This window comes from Chionomys nivalis, chromosome 2 (genome assembly GCF_950005125.1).
Source record: "Chionomys nivalis chromosome 2, mChiNiv1.1, whole genome shotgun sequence".
In the NCBI taxonomy this organism is placed as follows: Eukaryota; Metazoa; Chordata; class Mammalia; order Rodentia; family Cricetidae; genus Chionomys; species Chionomys nivalis.
The window spans coordinates 348772-362185 of record NC_080087.1 but is presented as its reverse complement, the minus strand read 5'-3'; the positions used below and the strand labels follow the sequence as shown (position 1 = coordinate 362185).

Here is a 13414-nt window from a genome sequence, read left to right as displayed (position 1 = left end):
TTTTGCTGCCATGTTATCCCTTTTTTCTTTAGGGAAATAACAAAATTCAGCTGGTCAATAAATACTGGAAAGAATAATATAATCATCAGTTTCTATAAAAGTTGAAAATTGCAATTCTTACTCTCCCAATTCATGACTACAGAGACTCAAACATTATATAGAAAACTACATTTGCTATCTAATGTAATTGTTTAAATAATGGAAGTAAAATCTACAAAATAGGGAAATGTGAAGAAAAGGGAAATGTTAGAGAGTAAATATTAATTGAAAGATAAACTAATGAGTTCATTGATAGCTTTTTAGGAAAGAATTTCAAAATGGCAATTTTATTTATTTATTTATTCATTTATTTATTTATTAAAAATTTCTACCTCCTCTCATTTCCATTCCACTCCCTCCACTCCCCCTCCCCCTCCCTCTCCGGTCCTAATCACCTTTTGGGAATGTGGGCATAGTTTACTAGGATACTTCCTGTTGATTAGGAGAGCTGATAAACTTTGGGGACCCAAAGAAAATTTAGAATTATGATCGAATGTTGAAAGGAATATTATTGATAATCTCATCCAGCAGCCTTAAAGCTTTTCTAGATGCAGAACTCAGAGGAAACTGCAAAAGAGATGCTCTCAAATGTTGGATCATCTGGGCCATCCATTACCATTGGAGAATTTTCAGGGCCTAATCCTTGATCAAACATTACTATTCTTAACCAAGAATGACTTTACAGCCTCTAATTTCTTATGAAAACAAAAGCTAATACTCTTCTCCAAAGTAATATATATTTTGAAATAAATTTTGAAGGCAAAGTATTTTCAAAATGTATAGGTTGGATTAATTCAACAGTCAAGTGTGTTTTAGCAGCTATTGTTCCTTCTTTGGCAGTCAAACAATTCAAAGACAACACAACAACATACAGTATCCAGATTATCTGTGTGTTTTCCATCTTTACATATTTTTGCTCTATTTCTGTTTTCATTTTTGATTTTTTTTTATATACAGGGTTTTTCTGTATATCTTTGGCTGTCCTGTAAAATCACTCAGTACCCAGGTTGGCCTCAGAATCAGAGATCTGCCTGCCTCTGCCTCCCTAGTGTTGGGATTAAGGGCATGTACCATCATACTTAACTACTCTATTTCCTTTTTAAAGGACTTTCTCTATCCTTTTTATTTTCTCTCCCAAATCTGCGTGTACTTCTAAACATGTACTGTAAACCATCTAGAGGTTTTTGCTATCTGAATCTGTCTTTACTGTATATCTCTATATTTAAATGAACACATGAATCTTTAATCTGACATTCAGCATTATTAGGATTAAAACCATGGTTTTGATAGTTGCCTCCACCTCATTCCTTAGTTGTTGAGAGTCTAGTTCATGGCATTGGTACCAGAGGGAGCCATGTTTTTTGTCACCAATTTGTGGAATTTCTAGTTCCATTTCACTATCAAGACATATGCTGCTAGCTTCCCATAAACACCATCTTTAGAGGCAGGGCCTCTTAGAGGAGCTGAACAGTTTTTTCTGCAAACAGTAAATCAGGAAGCCCCTTTTAAGGGAGCCATGCCTCAGATCACCAACATCAAACAGACTGCCATTGTAAAGAAACTGCAGTTGGCTTTGTTCTTTTGTGTCTAGAATCCCTTCTCAAGGTCACATTTTGAAGTCAAAAATTTCTGTCTCATTTGGTCCTATAGCTGTCAATCCTAAATAACCACATGTAGACAGCCTTGGTGGGTCACTCTGTCTAGGATCTGTAACCTGCCTGGCAGGTCCAGTAATTCCAGGGTCACGGAGAGGCGCTACCTGAGAAGACATGGGCAAGAGAGAGGAAGAAGGCCAAGCATAGTTCTTGTCAAAGCCTCCATTTATTAGAGTCATGGTTGCAGCTTATATAGCCCCTGGATGAGGAGCTTGGGGGACTGGGGCACGGGATCTTGCCGCATGGTCCAAGCCAGTCACGAGGTCGTTGGCCAGGAGGTTACCATCGGTCAGGTCACAATTCCTTCATCAGGAAGTCAGGAGTTGACACACCTAGTTCTCTAGATAGTTTGGAATGTGAGGCGGGTTCCGCTAACAGATAGCTCTCTATTAACAGTTAATTTGGATGTGGGATAAGCTTTGTCAATAAAACAATTCTCAATACAATTGGGAAGTGGAGCCCTCTACAACCTTTTCAGGGCAATGATCCTTATAATAATTTTGGGGGGGAAATGGCTCCTGACAACCACACAGAGGCTTATATTAATTATAAACTCTTTGGCCTCTTAGCTATAAGACTTATTACTAACTAGCTATTGTAACTTAAATTAACATATAATTCTTATCAATGTTTAACAATATGGTTTGGTACCTTTTCTCAGTAAGGCATTCTCATCTAGCTTCCTCCAAATCAAAGTGATGACTGTCTCTCCCCTTTCCTCTTCCCAGAATTTTCCTAGACTGGTCACCCTGCCTCCACTTTCTGCTTGGTTACTGGTCAATCATCAATTTATTAAACAAATATGACTTACAAATCTTTTCAGTATACAAGAACATTCTCCCACAGCATGCAACTCTCTATACTACCATCTAGTCATGAACCCACTAAAGAGTATTCAGATGACCGCAGACTCCTGGCTCGGTGGCATTCCAGATCGGACAAACCTTTCAGTTATTCTCTCTACATTTCTGCAATTCTAATAAAAATCAACCACTTCTTCTGTGGCTTACCTCTTATTCTCAAGCAAGCCTGTGGCAATACGTTAGTGCATGAACTATTTATCTACTTAGTGGCTATGCTGTTCTTGATACTTGCCTTTTTTTTCCAAGACACGGTTTTTTAGTGAAACTAAGTGGTGAGATATTGCAGTTTTAAATTCACTGGATTTAATATTCAGTTATACATAAAATTATCTCTAAAACATCAAGATGCTATGAAAACCTGTTAATTTTAGAAATGATAACTATATTACTAATGAATAAAAGAGTTACCAACTTCTACTATTTGTCAGCAAAGTTCCTGCTTATTAGTACATGTTAAGAAATAAACAATTTTGATTACTTTTGTTTCCAAAACTGGGATGTATTGACCATAAATATTATTGTATATTTTAGGAGAGTAATTAGAACCAAAGAATAAATCTTCTAATCTTCCAAAGGAAAAGGCTACAAAATGATACAAATAACCTAAATAAAGAACTCTGAACAGAAGAATCTAAAATGGCTGAAAGGAAAAGTACTTAAAGAAATACTCAATAATCTTAGCTATTAGAGAAATGCAAATCATAACAACTCTGAGATTCCATCTTATACCTGTAAGACTAGCCAAGATCAAAAAAACTGATGACAGCTTATGCTGGAGAGGTTGTGGGGTAAAGGAAACTCTTCTAAATTGCTGGTTGGAGTGCAAACTGGTACAATCCTTTGAATATCAATATGGTGATTTTTCAGAAAATTAGGAAGCAACCTTCCTCAAGACCCAGCAATACCACTTTTGGGTATATACCAAAAGGATGCTCAATTGTGCCACAAGGACATGTGCTCAACTATATTCATAGCAGCATTGTTTCTCATAGCCAGAACCTGGAAATAACCTAAATGCCCCTCAACTGAAAAATGGTTAAGGAAAATGTGGTACATTTACAAAATGGAGTACTACACAGCTGAAAAAATGACATCTTGAGATTTACAGACAAATTGATGGATCTAGAAAACATCATACTGAGTGAGGTAACTCAGACTCAGAAAGACAAACAACATATATTCTCACTCACAAGTGGCTTTTAGACATAAAATAAAGAAAACCAGCCTACAATTCACAATCCCAGATAACCTAGACGACAATGAGGACCATAAAAGAGACATATATGAATCTTTATTTCAATAAAATTTTATAAAATGGTAGAGAAAAATACAGACAAGTAGCATAGCCTTTGATTTCACATATGTATCTACACACAGTTGTAGATACATAATCTGTTAAGGAAAATAATTAAAATATGGTTCAATAGGTACTATTAAGTACAGTCAGAATCTTTCTGCTCTGAATGTAAAATATCTTTTTATTAGATTTTAAAAATATTGCCGAAGTAGACTATTAAACTTAATCAATATAAAAATTATTTAGACCCCTTCTTAATTTTTAATCTTGTATTTTTAGATTTGGAATCTCAGGAGCTTATCTGAGGTAGGGTGATTTTTGGTGGGAGAGCATGGATGACAACATTTTATTGTGTTATATATCACCTGGGATTTATATTCCTGTGTCTTTTCCCCTTAGACTTCGTTGCTATGAAAACATGATTAATTTTATTCATGGACTTATATCCCCCTGTGGGTACAGTAAGTTTCTCATTAAAAATGACACTACAATTCCTTACTATTGTCATCAACTTGATTTGTCAAAATGAATATTTCAGATTAATTTTATATTTTAAAATATATAAAATTATATATATATAAACAGCAAAATATAATCTACATTTTATTTAACTGAACCAGTATCTAATGAAAATGAAATTTCTACCTTTATGAAATGCTTCTAACACAGTTGTATTCAGTTCATCTTCCAGTTTTGAAACGCTTCATTGATTTTGTCTCTGTAATTACCATTAGAATATTTAATTGGTATACAGTTCATACACTATTTAATTGGCACTTGATGGATCCACACAATGTGTGCTATCTACAGTACCTGTTCCTAGAATAAATTTTAGCATATGTCAAATTGTTCTCCCACTATGCTCTCCACTTTCAGTTTCTGGAAAACTTCATTAATGATCTTTTCAGCATTTCAAATGGTGAAGTGTCTACGTTACTAAAAAAGCCCAAGGGAGACAGAATGTCGCATGCATCATTTCAAATACATAGTATGTTAAAAGTGATGTAAAGTTGAGAGTGACTAAGAGCACTTTAACTCTAGCAGAGGACTGGTTAGAATTTTAACACAAACTGGTGAGCTTACGGCCATCTGTAACTGTACTCCCGGCATTCAGATGCCTTCTTCTGGTCGCTCTGTGTGCTTAGAATAGATGTGGTACACATACTCAAAGACACACAAAAGACTGATAGATATGCATCTGCACTATTAGCTAAATAAAGCTCTTAATGGTGATGTACTTGAAATGGCTACAGATTCAAAGTAATAAATAAATTCTGTGTTTCTGTCTTTCCAGTGTTGATATTATAAGCACAAACCACATACCAGCATGCAGGACTTTTATTTTTACCAGAGAGTAGGGAGTTCTAAGGATGAAACTCATATCTACTAAATGACTGGCCCATCTCCCTAAACAAAGATTATATCCTAAACATTTAGAAAAATAGTAATTTACTGATAGTCCAGTTTGGACTCTAGTATTATTTTAACTTGTTTTCCGATTTGATACTGTGTATTGCTTTCAAGAAAGATTAATGCAAACATTGTGGGTAAGTTTAAAATCTTTGGTGGTTAAGAGTGCATACTGTCCTTGCAGAGGACTGGAGTTTGCTTCCAAGCACCCAAGCCAGACATCTCACAAATGCCTATAACTCCACATCTGAGGTATCAGATGCTTCTTTTGGACTCTGTAGGGATCTGCACTCACATATGTACATACTTATACTCTGAAAAAACATATGCACATACTTAAAAATAAATATTGTTTTCAATCTTTCATCCTCTCCTTTCACATAGATCCCTGAGTCTATGGGTAGTGATTTCACAAAGACATCTCATTCAGTGCTAAGTGCTCCAAAGTCTCTCATTCTTTGTACATTGTCCAGTTGTGTTAGTTATCACCTATTGCACGAAGAAGCTTCTATGAGGAGGATTTGCCAATGCATTGATCTCCGGGGATAGCATTATATCATATCTAGTCTCAGACTTTTGACTACTTTAGTAGTGTATTAGTTCTAGCCCTAAGGAATGGGGGCAGGGGATGTGTGACACCAGAAAACAGTATTTTCCAAACATGAAATAGGGTCAATACACATATGAACTCACAGAGACACTGACAACATGAGACCTACACAGGTTCAAACTACATAAAATACCAGCAATGTGTAAAAGTAAGTATACACAAATTCCCACCCATAACTAAGAAGTTATTGGCAATTGATAGCTTCTGGGAAAGTGGAAAAGAGCTTTCTCCAAAGAGTATATTAACCACACTACAGGGCAGACAAATGTTCAGATGTAGTTGGCTAACATAAAAAAACAATCAATGTTTTGGGGCACTCTTTGTTTTCTTTGGTGTGGTTTTTTGTTTGTTTGTTTGTTTCCTATTGATTTTTGTGTGCTTAGGCTTAGTTTTGTTTTTTTATTTTACTTTGAGGAGAAGAAGCATAAAGTTGAACAAGTAGGGAAGTGAGAAGAATCTGGAAGGATGTTGCGAAGTGCAAGAAGAAAAATAGAATGTTTTTTAAAGTCTAGATACATTTAATACAGATGACACAATTAGACTGACATTGAATTTTTTTCCAGAAGAAATATTCTTCCCCATAGGTGTTTTCTATAATGATTCTGATATTCTTCAACAATTCCCCAAGTGTTACTTTGAAAACAGAAAAGTCTCTGGTACTTACTACAAGTATGAAATGTTTTTGCACAAGATACTGTAAAATGGCAGCAGAAAATCTGAATATGGGAAATACAGTTGCAGATACAGTTTTGATCAACAATATAGTGTGCTTTGGGCTTAATTTTCTAACCTTTCAGATATGATCTTATTTCCATCATCTTAAATAACTTCCCAAGATAAATGATTTTATCTTTCTATGAGTAATATTAATAGTTACATGGTCAGAATTCAGACCAATGCTATCTTCTATCATAGATCCTATAAAATATTCAAAATATATAAATTACCCTAAACTTATCTATAACAAGGTACCTAGTAAGACATCATAATGTTCTTACTTGGTTTGGGTTTTGAAAAATTTATTTATATTTCCTCTTTGTTTCTAAGTCACAAACCAGGAGATAGGATCACAGACGGGAAACTGGCCATAATTGAATAGAGACCCTTTTCAGCAACATGCTTAACACACACGATTAATAAACAGAATGATGTGCTTAGGAGGGTACTACTTTTGAATCACAGGGTGAACAATTAATGATGGCTTAGAAGTGATAAGAAAAGGGAAAAAGTTGAAGGGATGGGATTAGTTGAGAAGTGGTTGGGACCTTGTCTTGGCAATTTGTTATCTTTTATATTGTTTTACCTTTAATTGACATATAAACCTGCATAACTTATTGGAGATATGCATGAAATTAATCGTCATGAATGCAACATATAAACAACAAATTGTAACAGTTACCTTACCCAACATCTCAAGAATATTTTGTTAATGATTCAAAATTTAAAATCATCTCTCTTGAATAGTTTCTGACCATATCAATTTTATGATATTCAGAACCCCAATAAATCATGAATATTGTGAAATCAAAACAAATCAGTTGGAAAATAATAATAATATGCAGTAAACAGTTTTATTAAAAAATGGTTCCAATATCTGGATGGATATTTCAAAAAGGAAGGCATTTCAGTTATCAAAGAGGAGTAAGAAGGAGGGGAAAAGAGTGAAGAGAGCATCATGGGGGTGAATGGGCTCAAAGTACAATCAAAACATTTATAAAATAATTAAGAACACGATCAGCATCAACAAATGGAGAAAGGAGAAACAATACCATTTTGCTCCTAGTTCCTTATATCTAAAAAATTTTCCATGAATATTCATTATCTGACTATCTCAGTATAGATAATGTTTACTTCTTGCATCTTGAGTCTTTTCTTTACTCAAAGCTGTGCCTGTCATTCTTTAGCTCCCAAACTACATGTGTCCAATCCAAAAGAACTTGGCTTCTTTATAGTCTAGATTGGGAGATTATGTTAGCAATTAGAATAACATGCCTTTTGATTACAAATGAATTAGTTCATTATAAAATATATTTTTAAAAGATTATAATTTCTAATAAACTGAAGAGTATTAGCAAAAAAAATTTGAACACAATATCCCATATGATAAATATGTAAAAGACTCAAATAAATCTATTCCATGGTCAAGTAAAAAATTTTAGATCTACTTAAAATTTTGGAATTTTTCCTAATGTAGAGTGTCATGAACTTTGAAGACAAAGAAATAATGTATAAAATATTAGGAATCATAAAATATAGGTATATTCTGACTTACAAATGTATTCATTAACCAATTTAATATTTAGCTATCTTTACGGAATAATATGTATTTGTAATAAAACAAGGGGTTACATGTATGAACAAATTCATATTTTTGTGTATATCTTTATTTAAAAGAATATTTTATTTTTCAGTTTTTTCAGTGCCTCTTTTACATCCTTGTTCCTAAGGCTGTAAATGAGAGGGTTGAGCATGGGGATCACTAGAGTATAAAACAGTGAGGCCATTTTGTCTTGATCCAGAGAGTAAGCAGAAGCAGGGCGGAAATACATGAAGAGCAGTGTCCCCTGAAAAATGACAACTGCAGTTAAGTGAGAGGCACAGGTGGAGAAAACCTTGAACCTCCCCTCAGTGGAGTGAATTTTTAAGACCGATGCAATAATGTAACAATAAGAAACAATGATTCCTGAGATGGTGCTCAGTTCAATGAAACCAAAAATAACAAAAGTAATTAACTCATTGACTTGTGTATCTGAGCAAGATAGTAACAAGATGGGAGGGATATCACAGAAAAAATGATTAATCTCATTAGATCCACAGAAACATAACCCAAAGGTCATTATAGTATGTATCACAGTATCTATTATTCCTACTACATAAACTCCAGCTAGGAGGTGGTAACAAACCTTACTAGACATCTCTACAGCATACATCAAGGGATTGCTGATGGCCTTGTACCGATCAAAGGCCATCACTGCCAGCAGCATGCACTCCGCATCTACAAAGATACAAGTGAAGAAAAACTGCAAGGCACAGCCAACGAAAGATATAGATTTGTGCTTATCCATTAGGTCCACCAGCATCTTTGGTCCAACTGCAGTGGAGTAGCAGAGGTCTGAGAAAGAAAGGTGGCTGAGGAAGAAGTACATTGGTGTGTGAAACTGGGGATCCATTCTGATTAAAACAATCATTCCAATATTCGTCAGAAGAATAATGAGATAAATGAGAAGAAATAAAATGAATAGAACCACTTCCATAGCAGAGTTGTTAGTAATTCCCAATAGAATAAATTGTGTGATTGAGGAGCAGTTTCCTTCATCCATTCTTCTTTGTTTTCATGGTAGCAAACAGCATTAAAAAAAGACAGAGTAATTTATCTATCCAAAAATATTGTTGTCAATATTGATAATCTAGTTTCATTATGCAGAAAATATTTTGTAGTTTCATGAGACGGTCTAGATCAGTGGTTCTCAACCTTCCTAATACTAGATGCTTTAATATAGTTCTTGATATTTGGTGACCCCAACCATAAAATTATTTGCTACTTCATAACTACAATTTTGTTACTATTATGAATTATAAATTAAATATCTGGTATGCAAGATATCTGCCATGCTACCAGTGCTAAGAAATCATTTGACTACCCTCACCAAAGTGTTCACAACCCTCAAGCACAAATCACTGTTAAAGTGCTATTGGCACAAATCACTGTTAAAGTGGCATAATTATTATAAATTCCTTCATATATTTAAAGTGGGCAGATAACATTTTAATCTAAATTAATAAATAATTTCTGTGTGATTTTTATTGCTCATTTTAAGACTATAGAATTGAGAAGTCTAAAATTTGTTATCAGATCAAAATTCATCAGAAACAACAAAAATGAATAGGAAGTCCAAAGAAGTGAAAAGCAAAGCATTTCATAAAATTGAACAAAAGGATCAAGTTCATCATATTAATAAAGAATCATAGCTTAATGTCTCATCATAGCATCAAATACAAATAAATTAATAAAAAATACTAAGATATGGTTTGCCTACATTTTCTTAATGAGGTCTATTTCTTTAAACCATCTGTCACTTTTCATCTATCACTCCTTGCTTTCAATCCACCAGACTCAAAATCTAAGTCCTTATAAAGGGAAGAAAACAACCTGTGTGTAAATATTGTTATAAATTGCCCCTATTCCACTGGTTTGTAAAGAAAATGATAATTCCTGCAAACATGAGGACCTTCTGAGGAGCATCTTCTGTTTCTTTGTATTTATCTGTCACAAGGTGCATGTTGAAATATGCTTGTTAATGTCCCTTGAAAAATTAATTTGATTTTTCTATACTAAGTCCTTATGATATGTGGTTCTTGCAGAATTTAATTTACATAGATTTATATTTATAGTGTTATTATTTTATTATTATTTGAGCAAAATAGAAAAAATCAAATTATTTATGTATATCACAGAGTTATTTTACAAAGAAATTTTGGTTAATAATCAATAATAGAAATCTTTATAAACTTGCATTAAAGCCATATTATGGCAATTAAATTCATACAAGTATATCAAGAAGATAAAATGGCCACTACTAAATTTTAATCTGTATATTAACTTAACTGACATTGAGATATACTATTATTTTTGATTCACCACTTAGGACAAAAAAAGAAAAAAGGGCATTACTTTCTTCTGTATTGTTTAAATATAAAGTGGAAACATACCTCAGATATTCTATCTCTATGTCCAGCATCTGAACAATGTGCATATCATACTACTTCCTGAGGTACTATTTGTTTATAAATATGTTAGAGTCTCTGTATGTAAGTGGGAATAATTAAATTTCTATCTCAGTTTTTTCCCTGAGGAATATAGCAACAGATTTGATCAAGATTGAACTTTTAATTCTGTACCCTTGTCACCAGAGGGATCCCTAACACACTTTGAGCTTATGCATAGGATTTGTAGTATCTAGTATAACACGCCATCTATTGAAATTTAAGAAGACTCTCTCCTAATGATGCCCAAGTTTTTTTCTATATTGTTTCTTTACTTTCTGAAACTCCTCAACCCTGATGATCCCGAGCAATGCTCTTTCCATTAAGCATTGTCTGTTCTCTCACAACTCCACACAAAACATCATCTATATGTCTATAAAACTATTTCTCTGTATTCTCTAATCATTGTATAGTTATGTTATGGTTAGTAGGGGTAAGGGATCCCTTTTCATTTTCCTCTTCATGACATGTAGTTATGTCTCTACAGAGTTCTGTTGGAAGAATGGATAGTAAAGGTTCCATGTTAAATATTTTCAGATAGATACACTGGTGAATGGTTTTAATAATAAGAATAAAAACTTTGTGAGATAAATCGATAGCTTTTTATTTAAAATGTATGCTCATAATACATTAAAGAAAAATGTTCAATGTTAATCATTTGACAAATAACTTACATATGTTTTTGTTTTTTTTATTATTAAAAATTTCTGCCTCCTCCCCGCCTCCCATTTCCCTCCCCCTCCCCCCACTCCTCTCTCCCTCCCTCTCCAGTCCAAAGAGCAGTCAGGGTTCCCTGTCCTCTGGGAAGTCCAAGGTCCTCCCCCCTACATCCAGGTCTAAGAAGGTGAGCATCCAAACAGGCTAGGCTCGCACAAAGCCAGTACATGCTTACATGTGCTTTTACTTCAAATAATAGTTTGGAAATTAGTAGAAATTAGAAGTGCTTTCTAGGTATTCAAAAATGTACTCTGCAATTGCTATTTCAGACGTAACACCTCCAATGTTGACTTAACATTTTAACATATAAGTTATTACATTCTTAATTTGAATGGAGAGATAAATACTACATTCATATTTTGTTATGTATTTTTTTTTAGGATAACCATGGTACAATCCACAGACCCAGAAAAGGTAACAAGGAGGGCTCAAGGGATGGTGGGTCAATACATGAATCTCACTGTGAAGGGGAAATAAAATAGATATTTCCTTTGTATGGGGGCTTGAGGGTTGGGGATTGGGATAGAAGAGACCAAGTATGGGAAGGATGAAGGGACTGAGAGAGGCAACTGGAATCTGCAGGCCTCTCTGGGATGAACTAGTAATATCATGCAATGGAACCTCCCAGCAATCTATGAGGGTGACCTTAGCTAAAACTACTAGCCATGGGAAATAGGGAGACACTAAACTGGACATCTCCTGTAACTAGACAAGACTTAAAGTGGAGGTATTGTGACACCAACCCAGCCATAATACCTTTGCCCTACAATTTGTCTTGCCTACAATATATGCTGGAGTAAGGTGGCACCGAAATTGTGGGAATGATCAAAGGAGGGCCCAGCTTGAGACCCATACCCAGAGACTAAGCAGCCCAGAGAACTAAGAAAGAACCATACACAAATGTCAAAAAAAAGTCAATGAAATGATTTCTAATGATATTCTGCTGTGCTCATAGATGGGTATCCAACCCAACTGTCATTAGAGAGGCTTCACCCAGCACCTGATGTAAACAAATACAGAGACCCACAACCAGATATTTGGTGGAATACAAGGAATCCTGCAGAAGAAGGGGAGTAAGAATTTTGCAAGAGCCAGTGGAATCAAGGGTCAAGGACACAACAAGAAAACTCAGAACCAACTAGCCTGGGCTCACAAGGACTCAAGGAGACTGAACTGACAAACAGGGAGTCTGCATACGACTGACATAGGCCCTTTGGATATAAATTACAGATGGATAACTTGGTGTTCTTCTGGAACTCCTAACAGTGGGAGCAAGGGCTGTCTCTGACTTACCTGCTTTGGTACCAATTTCTTCTACCAGATTGCCTCATCTAGCCTTAATAGAAGAGGAAGTACCTAATCTCACTGCAGCTTCATTTACATTGCAGAGTGATGTCCTTGGGAGATCTACACTTTTCTGAAGAGAAGCAGAAGAAGGAGTGGATGAGGGTAGATGGAGGTGGTGGAAGAGGGACTGGGTGGACAGGAGGAAGGGGAAGCTTTGGTCAGGATGTAAAAGAAAACAAATAAATAGAAATCTTTATAAAAAATAAGTTTTTCGTCAAAGCTTTAAAGTCACCAACCCCACATCAGACAAAGGTCTGATCTCCAAGATGTATAAAGAACTCAAGAAACTAAATTTTAAAACTCTAATTAACCCAATTTAAAAAATTTGATACTGAACTGACCAGAGAATTCTCAACAGAAGTTCAAATGACCAAAAGACACTTAAGGTCATGCTCAACCTCCTTAGCGATCAGGGAAATGCAAATCAAAACAATTTTGAAATACCATCTTACACCTGTCAGAATGGCTAAAATCAAAAACAACAATGATAGCCTATGCTGGAGAGGATGTAGAGTAAGGGGAACACTCATCCTTTGCTGGTGGGAATGCAAACTTGTGCAAGCACTTTGGAAATCAGTGTGGCAGTTTCTTGGGAAATTGGGAATCAACCTACCACAGGATCCAGCAATACCACTCTTGGGAATATACCCAAGAGATGCCCAATCATACTACAAAAGCATTTGTTCAAGTATGTTCATAGCAGCATTATTTG

At 34.9% G+C, this 13414-nt stretch overlaps 1 protein-coding gene across 1 annotated transcript; it reads right to left on the bottom strand.

The window, feature by feature from the left end:
* Window positions 1-8261: 8261 nt before the first annotated feature.
* Window positions 8262-9212, bottom strand: LOC130869883 (olfactory receptor 5W2-like). Its single transcript, XM_057762364.1, has one exon. It carries the CDS (start codon window positions 9192-9194, stop codon window positions 8262-8264), a length of 933 nt encoding a protein of 310 aa, XP_057618347.1. The 5' UTR covers window positions 9195-9212.
* Between the last annotated feature and the right edge of the window lie 4202 nt (window positions 9213-13414).